Below are 21,672 nucleotides of genomic sequence, written 5' to 3' on the forward strand. Positions count from 1 at the left end.
TACAATACACCCACTTCATAATGCTCAGTGCTGAAGTATGGAAATTTTAAAATATTAATTTGACATGGTTTTGATATTTTAACAACTGACTGTACCTCCAACTTGCATTTTATAGCTGTGAAAATTTTTGGCAAAGTGAGCTACATACCGTATTGCTATTGAACTATATGTACACTGTGTTCAGCCGATTTTTCTTTCACCACTGTAGCTTGATGTTCCCAAACGGCCAAGTTTGATCAAAGCTCGCACTCTGCTCTAGGAAACAAGCCTCAACCAGGAACCTACTGAAGCTTCACAAGAGTTTCACCAACCAGACGGGCACAGGAGGAGAGGAAAAAAACTACCAAACACACTGCAGTTTACCAGTGATCAATTTATGCAACTAAGGCTGGGGAGAGTCAAGTTTTCCAAGGTGATGAATGCATCCTTTGAGCACAAAGTGCTTGTACCTCTAAACCGGAACCCATTTCTGCCAAACGCTGACTGAGTGATAAAATGGAAAAAGCATACTGTCAGTTAGACACTCGTGGAGAAAACAAATGACAGGTAGAGAGGGATGATTGAAATATAGAGAAGAACTCATTACAAAAGCCATCAAGAGGGATGGATGGTTGGACAGCTGAGAGGCAGCATCGGTAAACAACATGGTACCAGACCTAGCATTACAAGAGCAGTTAAACAAGCCTAATGGATGTGAAAGCAGGGATGGTACCGCACTAAGCAAAGTGGATTATCCCATAATATCTGGGCAAAACAACAAAAAAACAACTACATTTTAAGATAACATGCACATAATTGACAAAAAGGAGAGCAAAATAAAGAAAAAACAAAAACAAAAATTAAGTAAAAATTACATAATCAAGATAACATCAAATCTGCCCTAGAAAAAAAAAAGTTTATTGGAGGGTAAGTACCTCATCAATCAGTTTATTTATCTGAAACCAGCTCACAACAAATGCTTTCTCAAAGCATTTAACAAACAAATTGATTCAGTCATACATTCAGATTGATTCTAGTTATCAAACAGTACAGTACGCTAAATTAATTCTTCAAAGTAGCTTAAAAAGTTTCCATGGAAACCCAGTAGACCAGAACCAGTCATTGACTTGCAGCATTCACTACTCTTCCTCTATACAATATTAATGAGTCATTTCCATGTAACATCTCTATGTATGACAGTATTTGCACGTATCTTGGTTTACCCGAGAAAAAAACAGGGAGACAGAATGCAGTGTCAATCACGTCGTGAAATGGTAAATATTAGTTAATTTTCCACAAATTGCAGAATACAGTAGATGGGATTCATTTAAGATTATCTTGTCCTGGGATCAGGCCAGGCTGTCGGCTGGCCTGCACTAGAGCAGTCATAATTAAAGCAAACAGCAGGTACAAAAGGTTGACAGAATCTGTGCAAACAGACTAACTTTATTACATTTGTAAATAAGTTTCTCTCTTACTGAAAAATGTGTTTTTCTTTTACTTGCAACCACTGTGCTCTAAAGAAAATGTGTCAGGAGAAGCTGGTGCAACCATATTTAACAAAATAAATAAATAAAAAAAGCAAATCTCTGAAAACAAGATTAAAAAACAAGCTTCTGACAAATACTCATGTTGCTTTTTAAATGAACTTCTGTAAGTGCAGGATGCATTTAAAGAAGCAGCTAGCAGCCTCACGAAATAAAAATTCTCATATTAGGATGAAACAGAACAGCTAATGTATGTCAAGTCCACATGATGTCATTAAGACAGGCATCTTCCACAGAACTTAGTCAATGTTCAAGTCATCCACAGATGAAATTACTCTGCCTTCTTATGAGAGTGCTGTTATTATGCAGTAAAAGGCTTTGTCTTTATTTTGATTATTGTAGACTATTGTGTATTGCCTGCATCAAAATTATTTGTGCAAAGTAAATGGAGCTTTTAGCCCGAATTCTTGATTTTTTTTTACTGTGAAACCACTATTTTTTCCCCCCATTTAATTTTTACATAAATAGAGACGCTCCTGCTCTCCAGCTCAGCCTAGCAGGGTGAACCTTTTGATGCCGCTTTACTCCAGCTGCCCCAGGGGTGAGGACAACTTTTGCTTTCCAAGAAGGCATTCAGTTTCCTAAAAAAGGCTCAGACAGCAATGTTTTCCAGTGGTAGCACTGCTGTCTCTCTCAGTTTCACAGACAACTCCAGCTATAAGGGGATTTGGGAGACGGAGGCTTTGTTTACACAAGAATGCTGTCTGGAAACTGCTGGTATTTTCTGATGTCGATTGGGGAAATGTTCCAGAATTACATGGCTCTACATCACTGTAGATGAGACTAAGTTAAATTCAATGTCATGCCAAGCCACTATCTGGCGCTGTTATTTTAGCATCTGGCAGCAATCCTGCTTTGCCTCACAGGTATGTTCAGCATCTGCATCACCTGTGTGCCCTTTCACACCTGCAGAGAACTTCATCCCTCAATGGGGAGCATTCCCAAAAAGTCCTGGTTTCAAAAAGTGCCGATGTCAGAGACTCCGGTCACTGGAAACGTGTAAACAAGCGACTGGATCACAACAAAAATGTTAGTTTCACTGAGAACCAGCTCAGTGAAGAGTTTCACTTTATAGCCTGAACTCTACCCAACATTTGGGCTGGGATGGGCCAAGATTATTTGCTTGATGGTCGGGTCCTTCTCGGGTTTCTGTGGTGACTTTAAAAAACCTACAATACATCCAGCAAAGAGAAGACCAAACATAAACGCACCATATAAAGTCGTGTTAATCGACATCAGTCTAAATAGGTGATTAGGTGAAGTAAGTACGATGCAGAAGTTCATTAGACTGTAGCGAGTGCTGTGCACTGCACATTAAAAATATTGGTGAAACAGTACATTTTATTAACAGGGAATATTAATCTGTATTTATTAATATCCCTACAAGTTCATATGTTGAGCAAGAATGAAGTTGATCGTGAGCAAAAGACTCAAGCTGCTTGTGACAAAATCGTTTGGAAACCTTTTCAGAGACCAAAGGTTTCTGCTGGTCTTTGTTATCGGCAAAGATTAGGCAAATTAGTCAGCTGACATTTCAAAACGCAATGATAACCACGCTGACCTTTTTGAAATAGATCTGCTCATTCCAGGTATCAAAGTGCAGATGAATGATCACTGCAGAAATCTGAGTTATGGTTCCTGGTGCAGGTGAAGAACCGCTAAATGTCCAGTGACCTGTGTCTCTGCCACCTTAGCAGGAAGATTTAGTGGACAGTCTCACTTTTTAAAACCCATGTCAGGTAAGAGACTCATGTCTGCATTTGGTGTCAGCAATCTTCAAAATTAATATTATTTAATTCATTATTCATTGTCCAATTCTTAACTCAAAGCATAAATATTTGATACAGTTTGCCTATTCTTTTTTATTTTTAAATCTCAGACTGCTCTTACAATTATTTGTCCTAACTATACAGTTTTTGTCTTTAATTACAAAAACATTATTCCAAAATACAATTGTTTTAAAGCAACAGTCATAAGAATGAACTGGACAGTAAAACATTTCACAACCTTGACTTGCTGGTTGAGTTTTCAGAATTTTATGTTAATTTTTAAAGCAGTGTTGAGTGTGAAAATGTGACTGATTAGTGGGCAAGAACAGAAAAAAAACAAAAACAATCCCTGGCACCAGTTTGGGGTATTTCATCCTTAGAAAACCACAGAGAGCCCACAGGTCAACAAAGAACTTTTTCCATTGATCACTCTGATAAGGTAATCTATTACTGCATTAGCTGATTAGTTTAGCTTTCACCAACAAAAGCCATCAGTCATCTCCAACCATAGTCTGACTTTTGTCAATTTGCAATTTCATACCATGACTTTAAGTGGAAATGTTTCTGGTAAATTGATTATATATCTCGTGTATAAGCAATCAATATGTTATCCAGCCCCAGATTTGCACAAAATCAATCAGAAGTTGCAGGATAAAACATTTGGAGGTATGGTCGAATCATTGAGAGGAGGTGAAGGAATTGCAGGACTAAATGAGACGGTAGCGTCATGAACCGGCCATTCATGAAATTACCAAAATGTCTAAAGCGGTTATGTTGTTACATGGACATGCATCCTGCCTCAGACAGAAATGACAAGCAAGAAATCCACCCGCCAGTCATGCAGCCAGTCAGCCATGCATGGGGGCTGAGAGCCATTGTGTGTATGTGTGGAGCAGAGTGACTATCGGCGAGCTGTCACTGGCTGAAACACACACCCTGACGTGCAGCAGCCCTCTAAGGCCTCCCCTGAAGTCTGTCAAGAAGAAGAAGGAGGTGAAAGTGTGTACATGCACGGGGGTCTGTTCATGTGCCTCTGTCTGGGACTGCAGGAGGTGTGGAAGGTGTGGGTGCAGATCAATAATAATCAGCTGCAGTAGAACTGGAAGTTCACCCAACAGTGACTCTCCAAACACGCACAAACATGAATATATACACAAATACATGCACAGCAGCACTAAAAAGCCAATCTATACATCTGGTGACTGGTGTTGTGCTCCAAACGCCAGTGACAGGCCTCAACCACAGGCAGCCCACACACACACACGCACACACACATATAAAACAACCCGACTCTAAATTGCACGAGTCTAATGAAATCAATTTTCCATAGACTTCCCTACCATTATCGTACTCTCCCCCACCCTGGCTCCACACTTAGGACTGCTTTAACTTTCCTCACCTCTTTGAAGTGTTCTTGATGATGTCAGAGACTTTCTGTATGTAATCAGTGGCGAGCACCACGATCTCTTCGTCTTCAGAGAAGTTGTCGTGGAAAATTCGGTCCAACAATCGCTTCCAGTGAAGCTGTGGAAGAAAACCCAAAAGTCTTACTCTCCCTCAAAAAAAAGCGACTTTCATTTAAGACCTTACTGCCTGCATTTATTTACAGTCATGTAAAACATTGTGGTCAAACCGGTCATTAAGTGGTGGCTGTACATTTTAATTCCTCTAAACTATATTTGTGTGACGTCAGCATTTCAAAACCTGTTCAAAGCTTCAAACACAACAAAGCAGATCCTGGTTCTGGAGTCTGGGGTTTTCATAATATCCTTACTAATTGTGCTAATTGCTAATCTGAGACGCTAATGACAGTTAACTGTTGTGCATTTGTTTTTAAAAAGGTTGAACCCTATTTTTTAACTAGTGCGTTTCCACATATGCAGCATTACATCCACGCTGCTCCTAATATGCATAATTAATAACAGCACATGGCACCTTTGAAAGCTCACAGCGTCTGAGGTTGAAGTGGTCAGAAGAAAGTTGCTGATAAATCAGAATCAGATATAATTGGTATTGTAAAACGAAGCTTTCCAAAAAACAGAAATCAGTCACATTCTGATTGGTGATTATCCACAGCTGATCTTAATCTGCTCTGCTTCAGAAAACGTTCGAAGTAAGGTGAAAATGTCAACAATGTTTTGCCACAATGCCCCCTTTACTGATAACCAGGCATTTTCCCACTGATCAGAGCTTCGGTTTTAAATTTTTTTATCCAGTTCTTTCTGTTTAAAGATGTAGCATAACAGTGATGACCAGTTTCTAATTCCAGGATATTTTTGCATCATTTTGTTCCCCCAGATTATTTTTGTTCTTTACAAGATGCCAGCGACAGCAATGTAGTTTTTTAAAAATAGAATAAAATACTATCCCTTTTTGCTCTACTTGCTACCTCAAGCTGTCACTCAGCTTTTGTAAGATGGGAAAAAAAAAACCCTGAACTCTTCCCCCTTTTTTCAAAGCATTCACAGCCATTACTCGCCACCTTTAAAGTGTCCCCCCCACCCCAACACTGCTTTTAATGTAACTCCGTTTTACAATATATGTTTGTGTAAATCCACGAGAGTTAGCGTATCAGTCTGCTGCAGGCTCGCTACTGAGAAGACCAACCTGGCCAGTTAATGAGGCAGCAGCGAGGAACTAGTAATTCATTCCAAATAAATTGCTGCGACAAATTGCCTTTAAGAAGCATCATCCAATCTGCTACACAACAGTCACGCTCTCTCACACCCCCTTTATTGACACTTGAGTTAAGCCTTTGCAAAGTTTTCATTGCAGCTGCTGTTTGCTGATCTCCTTAAGATCAGCTCTGTATCTTTTGCCCAGTTTCCATTTCTTCCAAGTCAACTTTCATCCATCCTTTCCAAGCAAGGAGAGACACCTCAAGAGACTCCTCCTCCTTCCTTTCCCACTGTTTTCCTCCTAACCTTTACCTCCTGTTCCTTTCCTCCTACTTCTCTCCATTTCTGTGAATACCCCCCAATGTGTCCTCATTTTTCTCTGTTTCTTGAACATTTTCTTTCAATCTGCATCTCAATCTGCTTCCCTGCCTCAGCTTTTGAGAGCCTCTTAGGCCTCTCTCTTTCTGAGTGTTCACTGTTTCATTGTTTCTTAGCCACAAACACCAACATCACTGCACAAAATGCTTTGCTGGAACTCAAATTTTAATCCATTACGTAAGTTTTTGTCAAAAACATCTGTATGTGTACAGTGCTGTGAAAAATGATTCCCCATCTGAAAGACCTTTTTGTTTTATTGTTTATTCAGATATACATTATAATTTAAATATCAGACCAAGACAACCCAATAGGTTTATTGTGCCTTAAACCATAAGGCTTAGTTGGTTTGAGTAGCTTTTTTCTCAAAATGAATAAAATCCTGATTTGAGAACTGCATTTCGTATTTACTCATGTTATCTTTGATTAAAAAACAAAGTCAATCTGAAAAAGTTTCATGATAAAAAAGGAAAAAAGAAAATTAGGAGACAAATACGTTTTTCCTGCAGTATATAATATAAATGCTTTGTCTGCATGTGTGTGTGTTTGCGTGCGTGCGTGTGTGTGCTGCGCTCACGCTAGGTGCGATGCGCTGCAGCTGCCTAAGGGTGATTCGGTTGTACATTGTGCTGATGTCTTTCCTTTGGTCATCGTACTCCGACACAGTGATCTGTTGAAAGAAGCACATGGTTAAACAATGCATATGCACAAGCACCAGCATGCATGATTGCACGTGTGCAAAAGGCTGCGCTCTTTCAGCTCACATTGGCCAGTTGGGTCTCCAGCTCTATAATCTCCTTGGACTTCTGTGTGGCATTGTGAGCGCCCAGCATGCTCAGCAGGCGCTCCATCAGGGCTTTGTACGCTGCCAGGATCTGGGAAATACAGTGACATCAGCGCTGACGGACAGGAGGTGCCACGGCGACGGCACCAGTAATGACTGGTGGCGATGGTGACATGTGGCAAAGTGGAAGGGATAACAAAAGCGCAGTGGGTGGCTGAAGAAAACAGGTGGGTTGATGAAGAAGGACGAGGGGAGAGTGAAGTGGGCCAGATGGAGGGGCGAGAGAAGGCAGAGAGGATTTAGGGGGAAATGGTTGAATGAGGGGCAGCAGGGAAAACAATCAAGGCCAGTTACAAAAACAACGATAAATATTACAGATGAGGTTAGGTGGTCAAGAAAGAGTGGAGAACGAACTCTTAGTTTTCCTGCAGCTCTCTTTTTTTTCACAATTTGTTATAATGGGATCACCAGCCTCTCGGTATTTATTTGGAATGTTGTTTAAAGCCAGCTAAATTTTGAAGTGAAGAAAAAAATAACTCACTGTTTATTTTTGTTTAAAAAAACTTCTCCTATATATAATAAGCCTCTTATGTATTTATAATCAGCTGCCCAACTCAACACTTTGTAGAATCACCTGCAACAATGGCTCTCTTTCTTCTACTCATAAGCTGTATTTGATGCATCCCCAATCTGAATGATTATGTTATTTGTTAATAATTATGTTATGTGGTTGCTTTAAATTAAGGCAGTGGTTTTTACCAGACGGAAATGTGTGCGCAGGATGCCGGGTGTTTGGAGAGTTAGGAAGGAATTCAGGACTTGACAAGATGTGGAGAGATGAACTGAGCTGTTGAGTTTTAAGCAGCCACAGTAGTTAATGAGTCCTTGAAGCAAGCCAAGAGATCTCTGTCAGCCAAAGAAAGGACAGGACTGGAAGAGGATCCTGCACTCACATAAAGCAGACAGACTCTAGCATAAACACGACCCACTCGGTATGAACGCTGGGGGTTCTGGGAGATTTGTGAATATGCAACTTGTGCACAAGGCAGATGCAGTGGAACAGCCCTCCATGTTGGTTTGAATAAAGCAGACAGACGCCAAGAGCAGTGTGATTATTTTTATTTGACTCTTTTTCACTCCCTGCTTAGAGCATTTACAAATTTATAGTGCTGTATGACTTACTTTGAGAAGCTCCTGACATCTGTGATACAAAATTGGTTCTGAATGAAGATTAGCTGTTATCCAACACTGAGGCTATCACAACAATTTAGGATTCTTACAATGAGCTTAAAGACAACAAACATCTCACTGTCCCTGAACCTGAGTCTGTTCCTGCGATGTCAGGAAGTGGACAGAGTCTCCCTGCACGTCTTTCTTGAACATCCCAAGCTTTATCTGTCATTAGTTCCCCCCAGTCCTGTTTAGTCCGCTTAAATCAAACTCTGGTTTGTTTACCTAGAAAGTCTGATTCGGTCGGGAAGTGTGAAAGCAAAATAAAACTGATGTGAATAAAAAAAAAAGCAAACTCTGGTCCTCTTAGAAACCAAGGTCTTGGTTTGGTTGAAGGGAACTGTGGTACAGTTGAAATGCATAATGTGAATGGCAAGCAAATCGGATTGAAGTGCAGCAAATTCTGGGTAAAAACAATCAAAACAAATGCAGGTGTCTAGTGCTGGCATGAGAAATGACTTATGGTCTTTTACCAAAGATAAAAGAGAAATCCTACAAATGCTAAAATCTAATACCGCTCCAGTTTTATTTACATTTCTTAAAAAAGGAAGTTGGACTCATGTCTTCTTCAGAGGTTCAGTTGAAGGTGCAGTGTGAAAGCAAACCTCGCCAGCTGAAAATTTAACAAATGTTGCGATTTTGGTTCCCAATCGAACCAAGTCAACTGGTCTATCAGGTGTGAAAACACCCTTAGATGTGAAACGACACAAACCAGAAAAAATGTTTGTGTCGGTTGCTTCTCATTTTCTAAAAACATATCAGAATACAGGAGGATAAAACATATGTACTGTATGTCAAGATTTTCAGATTTTTAAACAATGGGACATTTTTTCTTCCATATTGTAATTTTCAATTATGTTAGTCTGTCACTTAAAAGCAGTAAAATGCATTGAAGTTTGTGTGTGTGAAGAGACAAAATGTTAAAATGTTGATGTTTCAAATGAATACTTTTGAAAGGCACTGTGAATAAGTAATTTGAGCAAACTAAGAGACTAAAATAGGTGAAATGAAGGGATTAAAATGAGGGGAAAAGATGATAAGAGATGACATAAAAAAGAGGCAAAACCACTGAATTTTGTCCACCTTCACACTATCCTCATCCTGACCGAGGTAGAGGCTTCTCTCTGGCAGAGTCAGTCCCTCTTGATCAATCTGCAAAAACACGGAAAAATAAAAAGTTAATAATTCAATTTGATGTAAATTTAAGTATGTTTTCCTCTATGTCTCCCTGTAATGTACACCATAGGTGCACATTCAGATCTAGTCAATGACTGAAAGCTTTGCTGTAACGCCTAACATCATAACATTTAATTAATAATTCACACAGTTAAGCAACTCTTATTTTCATACATCAGCCAAGATAAAGGCTTTGCAGTTTATTGTGGAAAACATGATTTGTGGATTTTGGTTGTTGTTATTTTCAGGTTAATTGAACCCTCGAGTTTTCCCACTCCAATCCATTTGCCTATGAACTCTGAGATTTAATAATCGTTCATTATAACATATTCAAAATGTGACTGGATCAAAATTACACATCACCAGGGGTGTAAGTCTCATTGAACGAGGTTTCATGTTAATAAAACACAATTTTTCTACAAAGTGGTGTATGTCAAAGTTGAAGTGGTGTCAAGCTGATTTAGTAAGGCGAAAATTAGCATAAGCTATGACAATGAGCCCAGATAGGCTACCCGAGCCTGTTTTTATGTTTGAGACATTTATCTAGAGTTAAGAGAGGAATTACTTCTTAAACTGCATTGTTTTGTTTACTAATTTAATAACTGGTGAATATGCTGACCTTACATCAAACATTTTTAGTCTTACTGGCTCAAATGGCTGTAATGTTAGCCTAGCAGGCTAACATTACCCAGACATGCTCTCTATTCACACACACCACCTGATGAGCGTGTGGTGCGGGAATTTGCAATTAACATGACATGAAGTTGTGAGTTTAACATCTGTATCAGAATTAGCTGTTGATTCTAAGCTAATTGGTGATTTTACAATTTTTAAAAAAGATCTGGACTTTACCTACAGCCCCTGGATCAAAATCTAATCATGCTGACTGAACTGGATAATCTTACACTGAACAGAGGTCACTAAGACACATTCTGAGATACATAAAACTTGTAAACTTTTCCCTTCCTCGCCAAAAAATGACATTAAGCATTTTATTAAACAGAGCTTTCTCAAGACAGCAGGACTCGATAAGGTAGATGATTATGCCATTAAAGTTCCTAAAGAGCCAATAAAAAGACAAGAGCAGACAAATACAGATAAGCCATTTATAAACCCTAATTAGTTTTCTGAGCTCACCCTGATGGCGTTCCTGGAGGAGTTTTTATCGTCCACATTGACGGTGAGGGAGAAAAAGACAGCAGTGCTAAAAACCCCCTGCGTCCGGTAGAGCAGCTCATTAAAATCCGGCCTCTGGGGGGCGTCCTCCCTCTCCCACCCAGCAGCGCCCGAAGGAGCTCCCTCCAGGTCCCATCCTCCACAGCTGTCTAACGCCTCTGTCATGGGTTTTGACCCCAGTTTGTCAATATCCTTGATGTTGATGCAGGACCGATAAAACTCCTTGACCTTCCGCTCTGCGGAGTCTGGCCCATGTCTCTGAACCGGCTCCAGAAGGAGCTGCTGCAGCTTCTCCTCGTTTTGCTCGCCGATAGCTGTGATGATGCCATAGCTGAGCTTGTCTTCGGGGATACCGTGGCGCCTCAGCCAGCCTCCACAGGCAAAGGAATAGAAGTCCTGGCAAGGCTGTATGGTTATGTCAATATTGGCCTGAACGAAGCGAGTCGCCCGCATAAGGGAGCGTTTGTGTTGGCAGTCCTGCCTGCAGTCCGCGTCGTCAAGTGAAATGTACTTGAGAGCCAGCATGCTCCCCAGGATGAGGCACATGCCTGCAGCAAAGACCAACGCAGACAGGAGGCAGTTCTCCCTCCTGCTCCAGCGAGGAAGGCCCCCGCTGCTGCTGCTGCCGCTCAGGTCTTTGTTTCGGCTGTTTGACCAGGTGTTGCCCCTCCCTCGGACCACATGGCGGTCCAGGCTGCCCCCCAGGTGAAGGGTCATGCCATTGCTGAGGATGTCGCTGCTGTAGCGACCGCCATATTTGATTTCCTGGAACTCATCGTAGTGGGCAGTTAGGGAGTATGTCTTCTCCATCACAAAAGATCTGGTAGTAACTGAAGGTTTTAGGGGGAAAAAAGTTGGGATGTTAACTTTTTTCTGCCTTTAGAATAATGTCCTCATGACTAAAATGTGTGTAAAGCCTACCTTTTTTATTCTGGTAATGCCCACTGTCTGCTCTTTAAGTCAAAGCCCTGTATTGAAAGAGACTGGAAACCTTCTGGTCCTGCTTCTGGTCTCTTTCTTATCCACTTTCTCTCTGCTGTCCTTCCATTTGTTCTCCCGTCCTCCTCCTGGGCAATCAGTTTCAGGTCACCTGTCAATAAAAATAGAAATGAGACAGAGGAGGGCTGTAACTCACAAGAAAAATAGGAAATTGAATCCAACAGCACAACATCAGAGAATGACAGAATAACATCCGTTTTGCCGCATCTTTCCCTTCTTTGTCTGCCTCTGTTTGTCAGCTCAAGCTGCTCAATTGATTAGTGCTAGTCATCCCTCGGGGGACAGAGAGTATCCCTCGGGTGACTTAAAATTGCCTGCAGATCACTGGAGACGGTGAGCAAAGAGCTGGGCATCAGCTGGGCCATGGAGAGGTGTTACAATAACCATAACTTGACTTGTGTCAGTCCAAATTGATGTAAACTAATATTACTGCAGGGGGACCCAGACTTTATTGCCTCTGTTGCATCAACAGGACCAGACAGACGTTCTCACCCTGTCCGCCATTTATCAATCCAGCAAAGCTTCTTATTTGGGGTATTAAACAAACAAACAAAAAAAATAAATAGGCAATTTTCACAACAGGATGCATCGAGGACCTGGTTTAATTGGATGAAGGATGGGAATTTTTATTCACCGTCATGTAGTTTGCTCAGCTCCCTCAGACCAGTGGCAGCAGCAGAAAGCAAACCTCTGGTGGAACTGCGCATCCGCTGAGCCGATCATACAGACTACTTCTCAGTGAAACACTCCCAAGAATGCTGCTAAACTATTAATGGAGAAATGTCTCGATGTGTTGAAGTCGGAGAGTCGCAAAGAGCACAAGCTTCTTAAAGGGACAGAGACCTAATTTCAGGGGTCAAATTCCAAAGTCAAATTTCTTTTAAATCATATTTGATATGTATGCAACATTTTCAAAACCAATGATAGCCCATTTCAGTTAATCAATCTCTTAACTACTGTTAGGCATGTGTGTCTGCATGGTTGTTTTTCTTGTGTGAATGTGAGCTCTACCGTTAGCCAATTGGAGATAGAGATTTAATTCAAATATCTCTAATGTGTTTATTGATTATACTTCAGTTAAGGAACTAATTGTTTTCAATACTTTGTGACCTCTATGGCTTAAATTTATGTTAGTTAAGTAAAAAGCAAGCATTGTAATTTTCTTCTGTTGATCAGATCTTGCCAAAGGCACAGCAGAAACCTTTTCTTTGATTCAGGGTCGTTTTCTAGGGCCACCCCTAGACCAACCAACAACCATCTCCTTTAATGTTGTCTCTAAAAGGACAAAACCAGATTTCCAGTGTAGAGATGTATGCCAATGAATATCCTTGGTAGGGAGATGGGTACTTTTTGGTTAAATCTTAACTACTCCATCCTAAGTCTTAAATGACTTTTATGCCATCATATTTCGATAATCTCAGTGTAAATTAGTCTGCAACAATTATTTTCTAATACATATACTTGTAAGATGTTTTAAATCAGTGATTTCTTTTATTTTACATGCTGTTTCAGTCAAAGTAATAAAGCTTTTCTTAGGATTGCTTAGGATTACAGGAACAAATGAAAATATTGTCAGGCACTTTCAACGATTAGCATAGCTCTGCATATTGTTTGCAAAATGATATATATTTGCAAACCTTACACACTAAAAATATTATATTTGTATCACTTTATTCACAGGTTGCTCTGCAAAATCTCCCATGTAGAATTGTGCAAAAAGTGAGATCCTGACTTTGGGCATACAGTTCTGCAAATCTGGTAAGGCATTTCCCTACTTACATGAAAGTTGTAGGTAATTCTTGCATTTTTTCCCTTATTCATAACCCAGCCTTCATCAGTTCAAAAATCAAAATTTCTTATTAAATGAGCTCATAGTGTGTAAAAGAGGCTAGGAATAGTGCAAAAGGGTAACATTTATTAGGTCTGAGCTACACTACACAAACATTTGCAAACATTAAATGCAGAATTGAATTTAAGTTCTTTTTGTAATTCATACTTTTCTCTTTTTGGCTTTCCTTATCTCTTTTGATGTATTATTAAGCTTACTTGTGCAAGACCCAAATTCTCCAACAAAGGGAATTGATTCTGTCCCACAGAAGACAGTGTTCAAAGAGTGACCTATTATATTAAATTAATAATCACAAACAAACAGTTGGAAATGTTTTCTTTTTTTGGCACCTAAGCTAATTAAGACTTAAGGAGTTGAAAATGTTAAGGTATTTTGAAACGGGATTTAAAAAAAATGAAAAAATAGTTTTCAATATCTTCATTAGGCACAGACTTTTTGGGATGGCTAATGTTAGTGGAAAGTGCTGGATGATGCATTATGTTAATCAAGTGTTAAAGAAAGTGTGTGTGAGTGTGTCTTAGTGTGTGTGGAAACCCACTTGCTGAAAGCTCTGAAGGCAGTTCGTAAAAATTGATCCCTGCTATCGCCACTGAGAATGCAGGTCTAGCTCTGATTTGTTTTACAAGCTGTTGGTTGACTTTTTTAAGTGTTGTATAAAGATAAGGAAAATACAGCTAAGGAAAAGTGGAACCCACGTTTTTATTCTATGAGGCGTAATAATGAACTCTGTAAGATTAGTGGATGATTTAACAGCTAAATACAGGAAATATTTTAGATACCAGAAAGCCATAAACATATTTTAAAGTCACATGCACATGGTTCTAAACTAAAAGCTAAAGGTATTTACAAAAGCAACGACAGGAAAGCAAATCCTTGTTGGTAGTAAGAAAACGCTACATTTACACTCTGTGTAAAATGTGGTAAAATTGGAGATCTATTTTTAAATTAAAAGTGACAAGTCGAGTTTCTTTCATTTTATTTGCCTTTGATTTAATTCATATATATAAATATGAGTTATATATGAATTATTGTGCCTTGTTTTTATTTACTTTACTCCTATAATAAACTTATAACAGTCTTTATTTAGCACCTTTCAGCAATGCTTTGCATTAACTAAAGTGCTTTACAATAAATACATTTTTCTCTTTGCTTTTGTAAATACCTTTAGCTTTTAGTTTAGAACCATGTGCATGTGACTTTAAAATATGTTTATGGCTTTCTGGTATCTTAAATGACCTTTTCTGATTATCATAATCAAATAAATGATTATTTTACTTTGCAGAGAATGACTTCAAACTTTTAAGAGCAGTCATAAAACATCAGAAAATGCTTACTAGGCAATAAAAGCGTCATATTTCTCAGTACCAGAGAGGAATCTCCCTTTCTGCCCAAGGCTTCCCTTCTTACACTCAGACGTCGTTCGTCTTCTATACATAGCCTGTGGAACCATGGTGACCTCTTGCTCTTTACATCATTCTAATGCTGCTCCCGACTTGCAGGTGAAAAGTCTAGAGCAGGACAAACTGAGTATATCAAAGTGAGAAGAATAGGAAAGAAAACTCAGTGAGATTCAAGGATCCTGTCTGTGGAGAGTCATTATCACTCCACCCTATCATCCATCAATCTTCTGCATTGTTACACAGATGCACAAACCCCATGAGAATCATTCTGGGTCCAGGAAAGCAGAGCCACTCACACAAACTCCTGTCCTCTGTTCACTATAATGTGAAGGAAATTGGATTGCAATTCAAAATATGAAGCATCTCGACTCTCCGTGCAACTTCCCTCCACTAGCAAACACCATCTCTGTGTCACAACTCCTGAAGTGAGATAATAAATTATGAGACACACATGCACACACAACAGATGATCGCATGCTGGGTGGACATTTAATGTATGGCTAATGGATTGGATCTTGTGGGTACCATCGCAGTGAGAGGTTTGCGTGATAAATGGCTATTTACCAAACATGACAGAGCCTAATATCTGAGAGTTAAACTAATGCAGCTGCACACTCACACATGCACGCCCTCTTTCTCGCTCTCGCTTGTCACATGCACCTTTAAATGCTGCACTGATACAGCACAGCTGATGCACAGCTCCTTAGCAGTTGTCAAAAAGTCACCATACATCAGTTATTTATTGATATAAAGTGTGGCTTAGGGAATATTCAGGGGGAACAGAGATCCTGTTAACACTACATTGACCCTCCTCCATGTATGAATACCCATTAGTAGTCCATTAGCAAAATGATTTGCAAACTTTTCAGTGTGTGACCCAAAAAATAAATAAAATACACTTCTGATTCCAACTCCTAGTTGAGCATTTATACTAATTAAAAGAAGGAGTAGGGAATAACAAACAGCAACAACAGCTAATATACTGCTTTTATCATTTGTAAGTAAGTACTGTTTTTTCCTCTATCATTTAATTTGCATAAATACACTTGACTAAACAGTGGAGCAAGTGGAGCAACAGCTTCCAACATTTTAAAAGTTGTAGATCAACCTTTTTGACCCAAACAAACAAGTCTGCACTTCCTGCAAATCTGGCAAAAATAAAAACAAATAGACAATTTCTGATAATTCTCATGACACGCTTTTAAAAAAATAACTATTTTTAGTTTCACACACTGAGTTGATTCGATCCAACTCACCCAGCTGTACCACAGTTTGATTTGGAGAACAAAATCGTTTCTGCTCAACATGATCTGCTCTGTGTGACAGAAAAGGCAAAATGAATAGAACCTGAATCAGCTTTTAGGAGTTACAGCAGTGCATTTCTCGCAGTCACCATAAATCAGATAAAATGCAGGAGAAAACCTTTCAGAGCATTGCAGGTACGGACCTGTGACCCATTTGCAACAGAGTCACTTGCAGCAGCAACAGGCCAGCGCTCACTGCTGTCGTTGCTCTCACCTCAGTTTGGTACTAACGAGAAAATGGAAATACTGACAAAATGACAAGATTCAAATACTTTGTAAACACTGCGATAATACCACAAGTTTTAGCCAATAAAAACTGTTAATTTGGGCTTCGCTTTGAAGTGTTGGCATTTAACAAAAGAGCTATATCACATTTCTCTAATGAGTCTGGAATAAATCTGATCAAAATTTAAATTGTTTGACTGAAACCTGCACAAGCATTTTTTGAATGTATTTTTAGCATTAGAACCATTTTATAATTAGAAAATATTTGCATTCTGTTATTTTTTATTTTACAATGGTTGCAGATTAATAGCTAGTGTTTATTTTTTTAAATGTATTTTATTTTCAAAACCAACAAAAGAGGTCATCTTAACTTTATGAAAAGAATTGTGAGAGTTTCATGTTGTGTATCCAAACTGTTTCATATAATTCATTATTTAATTTTTAATAAATACACAAATTGCTTTTGGTCTTAAAAGCTCTGTATGGCTGTCATTTGCTGCAACAAAAAATAATGATTTATTGTTGCAAAGTTGAGAGCGACAAATTCATGAATTTCTCAAAGATCAGACAAAATGTCTCAAGAACTAGTTGCGACTGGGGAAGAAACGAAATGTTTTCTTTAACTTCAACAAGAAACAGAGCAAACGTTAAGTCAGAGAATAAATGTGTAAAATATGGATGGAAATGTTAAAAGTTATTTTAAGAATCACGTTGGTTGAAGTTCTGAATCACACTGTATCAATTCGTGCTTAATTTAGAAGCATCTGTGCAGCACCAGGTTCACATCACTGTCACACAGACTTTTGATGGATGACGATTTTCAGGTCATAAAGGTTACCTGTCACATAATTCAGATTCCTAAAATGAGAATATCACTTGTTCTCGGCAAATGGAAGCTGATTATGGTTTCGCTCTGGAGTCATGGGAAGCTGAGACTTTATGAGATCCGAACTGCTCCCTGTGGTCTCGTAGATTTCACTCTGATGATGAAAGTCAGCTGAGGTTAAAACTGTCTGCTAACTCTTCACAGCGGAGTCCCAGATTATGATATTAATACATTAATAATAACTCTGCCACTCTTCATCTAATTACTGGTCAGAACACATCATGCTCATGTTTTACTCCAAGCAGCAACTGCAAGTTTTCTGTGAGGAGAAAAAGAGAAGTTGCTCTCTCTTTGCTGCAGTTTGTAATGATATTTTGTGGTACCCAGAAATAAGGGCTTAGAAGCAACCCTCTTCTTTTATCTTCTCTCCGCCAAGTTGCATCACCTGCAAGCCCTCCATAAATGGGTTTATTATCCCTTAATCAAAATGGTCACCGAGCTTTTCCCCGTGAGCAGTGTAGCTACGACACTCGGAGGGTTCAGAGTGAAAGTCAACCCCCTCGAGTCTTATCACCAGTCGCCAGAGGCTGCAGCAGAGCGCTGCGCTGCATTTGTATGGGCTACCCATTTGGACACACTGCTCATGAGTACTAACATCCTACTTAGAGTTGTACTCAAGCAGAACTTCCTCTGCGGAGCTGTTTAAGCATGCATGTATTGAATCTTGCACACAAGGTGATTTAAAGCATTTCTAATAGTTCAATTGTTTTCCCTTTTTCTATTATAACATAACAAATGTTATAAGTTGTTATGTTATAAGTTGAAAATGACAAGTATCAGATTGTGATACTTTATTAGAAGACACAAAGTGGTAATATCTTAGATGAAGATAATTTCTTACTTGAAAAACATAACTGACGTATCAGAGGTGACAGTAACGGTACGATAACATCTAAAAATGTTAATGAAGTAGAGTCTATCTTTTTATTTACAATGTAGCCACTTCTGAATCCACACTGATGCAAATCCCTTTTGTTGATCTATCCTCTATTTTCTGTGAAAGTGCACGACCTGCTTCCGATCTCAGCTGTTACACTGTAAAAATGAATGAATGAATTTCGGACAGCATTAAATATTAGTCGTTAAAATTAAAATGCAATCAAGCATATCAGTTTGTAAATGCAATATCTGATATTTGTTCAATTTTAAAAAACATCAGCTTGTTCATTTTGATAACAAATCTTGCCTAAACCTTAATTGAGCATGTTACCAACTGTGGTAACGAGAACAGTAGGCTAAGACTGATATGTGTTTACGGGTTCTAGTATGAAGGTATGAAATAATTTACTAAACCTAAGAACTGCCTGCAGACTTGTGATTGAGACAGTTATTGTGTTGGAACAAGAATGTAAGCTTGAATCCACTTTAGTTGGTTTCAAAAGTGAAATTTGGTAGCTGGCTGAGCTTAATCTTGAGCCAGTCAATACCAATGAACAGCACATCTTGTCAGGGGAAAGATTTACAAGTCTCCTTGGCAATATAGATGGCAATCTTTCAGTTTTTTTTATGTTTTTCTCAGCTTTTTGTTTCTCTTTTAACACAGAATGCCAACCAGAGAACAAAATGAGAATAATAGTTTGTTAGAATTAAATTTATGCTGTATCAATATTTAGATGTATTGTTTAAATTAAAATTGACAATTTTGCTAATTATTACACCAAACTTTTTGGGTAAAGGTATTTTTAATCATTGTGTAGTTCGGTTATGAACATAATTAAAAACTGAAGTTAAACAGCAGTAAAAGTGAGAGCGCACACCTACTGAGGACTTTAACTCTGACGCGCATGTTTATTCTTTGACTAGGTAGCATATTTTAAACATTTACTTAATATTTCTTGTTCCAATTAACATTTTCTGTTTAAAATTTGTAAGTTCAAACTTTGAAAGATATAAAGGGGTTTCAGTCAACTTTAAACAAGGTTGAGTTTTACGCGTAGAGAACCATCAGTTTGTGTGTTCAGAAAATCGGATCTGCTTTACAAACTCATTTCCCAGAAGTTCCTGTAGGGTATAAAGATTTAAAAGAAACAAAAAGGACGCATGACTCTTCTGTTTGTTTTTTTTTAAGAAGTTTGGTTTTACACTCGCTTTGGTGTCCGATCTTCTCCTTGGCGACTGAACTGAGCGCGTAAAGACGCACCTGGGAGAGGTGGGGGCCTGGGGATCCAACCTCATTCCAGTACAAATACTTTTAATATTGATTCTATCTGAATCACTACAATTCACAAATGTTTTCCGATGATCTATGAATTAATAACTCTAGAGGATGCAACAATTCACGTTGGAAACAGGTTCGCTCGCAAATTAACGCATTCAGAGCATGTAAATGTGGCATTCTGGATGTACAATAAGAGCAGAAAGTATGTAATATTTAGCCTAACAAATAGACTCAGCCTCCATATGAGCAGGTGACTACACAAAAACTTCTGTCGCTTGCGCATCCTAAACTGAGACCATGTGCGCAGAGACAGGAGCGGACCAGGGCACACAGTCAGTCTCCGACTTAGTCACTTTATCTCTGGGCGCTTCCACTTGTTTCACCATCACTCTCTATCATTTGAACCCCAAATGCCGTGACTCTCAGGCGGCAAACCCCCAGAGGAGCAGCCTCGGTGGAAACGTGAGTGTCCGCGGAGTGAAGGAAACTTGTGGTACTAAAACGGCTTACCTGCGCTGAGTGAATTAAAAATCCCCGCACGGAGTGTGAAACCCACCCCACCTCTGCTTAGTATGGGTAAGCAGGAAGATCCAGTCCACTGAGGGTCCAGCTGGATTATCCGGGACCCTCCGGAGATCGGCACACACCAGGATCCGCGGCGCTTTCTGCGGCCGCTGCAGCGCACAGCCTCCGATGTATGAGGACAGAGGAGGAGGGAGGGAGAGAGGGAGGGAATGCTTCATTAACAAGGTGAGACGCACACACATACGCGCGCACACAGGCGTGCACGCATGCACATCGATGAGTGCATGTTTACAGAAACTGCACCTCAGGGAGTTACAAACACAAACACACCAGTTTTTCTACATGAAATGCTAAAATTCAATTACAGTTTTGATACCTGATGAAAATAAAGGTTGGCCCACCACCAAGCCTCTGGATAAAATCAATCCATTCAGTGATCTGCAGGTCATGAATGTCCATTTGTTATCTTAAAAACTTCATTACTCATTCGTGCATAGCTCTGTATTTATGTTTAGGGTTGTTGTCCTCCACCCCAGTCTCTCTTGTCTGCAAAGTGTTTTACAGCTTCTATCAAGGCTTATTCCAAGATGTTTACATGATTTAGCACCACCCATCTCCCCATCAACTAACCATCTCCTCTGTCCCAGCTGGAGGAAAGCATTCACTCATTATAATCCTACCACCACTATTTTAATGATGGGAATGGTGTGTTCAGGGTAATGTTAACTGTTAGTTTGCAAGTAAAACAGTAAATAAAGTTTTAATCTGACCAGAATAAGTGTTTCCAAATATTTTCTGTTCCCCTGCATGGCTATGGTTACATTTCCATTTGTCACAACACCATGAGTGCATGATGGTGCATGATGATCTGAGGAGTGCATGACTAATAATGCTCCTACTGGCAAATCCTCCCATCCTGAGTTGTCGATCTCTGCAGCTCCTACAAAGCAATGATGGTTCTCTAAGGTGCTTCTCTAATGGTCTTCTTGCTCACCCATAAGTTTAGCTTGACACCATTGATGGCATGCTGGCTTTTCATTTTTGGATGATGAATTGAATAGTGCTCTGGTAGATGTTTGAAGCTTGGGAAATCATAGTAAACATTTGGAAAGAATGTTTTCTGTTCAGGTGAGAGAAAAACGGAGCGTTTTGGCATGCAAAACGCTCAGCATCATGCTGTTAGGTAGCTTTTCTTTATTAGATGTAGAGCAGAAGATGATAGCTGATGGGAAGTTGGGTCAAGCTAAATACAAGCACAACATCATTTGTAGAATGGACCAAGCAATGGACCAGTCAAAGTCCAGGCCTAAATCCAACTGAAGATCTGTGGGAGGACTTGAACAAATGATTTCTACAAAGTATACAGTGGTATTCTGTTCTGAGGACTGAACAGACTTACACTGCACACTTTACAGATTTATGCTTGTAAAAATGTTAGATCTAGTAAAAGCTCACAATTCACAGGTACTATTTATGTCGGTCACCTTTCTAAAATAATGGCCCAAGTAAGTTTTTGCCCAAAGTATTTATTATTACCTTTAACGTCTTTTGGAAAGAAAGAGGTGAGGATTTCTCCCCAAATCCTTTTTGGCAATAAAAGACTTAGGCAATTATTTTAGGAAAGAGATGATATACATTCTAACGTGGCGATGTACTAAAACCTTAAAGGTTA

The 21,672-nt window shown here is 39.3% G+C and overlaps 1 protein-coding gene across 1 annotated transcript in view; it reads right to left on the bottom strand.

Moving 5' to 3' along the window:
* Positions 1–20,455, bottom strand: part of ecel1 (endothelin converting enzyme-like 1) — a 56,576-nt gene extending 36,121 nt beyond the window's left edge. Inside the window, exons 1-8 of the mRNA XM_008426178.2 lie at positions 20,377–20,455; positions 19,986–20,149; positions 11,576–11,744; positions 10,616–11,484; positions 9,386–9,454; positions 7,053–7,163; positions 6,866–6,958; positions 4,695–4,819 (exon numbers count right to left, since the gene is read on the bottom strand). Of these exons, the coding sequence (XP_008424400.1) occupies positions 4,695–4,819; positions 6,866–6,958; positions 7,053–7,163; positions 9,386–9,454; positions 10,616–11,464 (1,247 nt within the window). The 5' untranslated portion in view covers positions 11,465–11,484; positions 11,576–11,744; positions 19,986–20,149; positions 20,377–20,455. The remainder of the gene's footprint in view (positions 1–4,694; positions 4,820–6,865; positions 6,959–7,052; positions 7,164–9,385; positions 9,455–10,615; positions 11,485–11,575; positions 11,745–19,985; positions 20,150–20,376) is intronic.
* Between the last annotated feature and the right edge of the window lie 1,217 nt (positions 20,456–21,672).

This window comes from Poecilia reticulata, linkage group LG13 (assembly GCF_000633615.1).
Source record: "Poecilia reticulata strain Guanapo linkage group LG13, Guppy_female_1.0+MT, whole genome shotgun sequence".
Taxonomy (NCBI): Eukaryota; Metazoa; Chordata; class Actinopteri; order Cyprinodontiformes; family Poeciliidae; genus Poecilia; species Poecilia reticulata.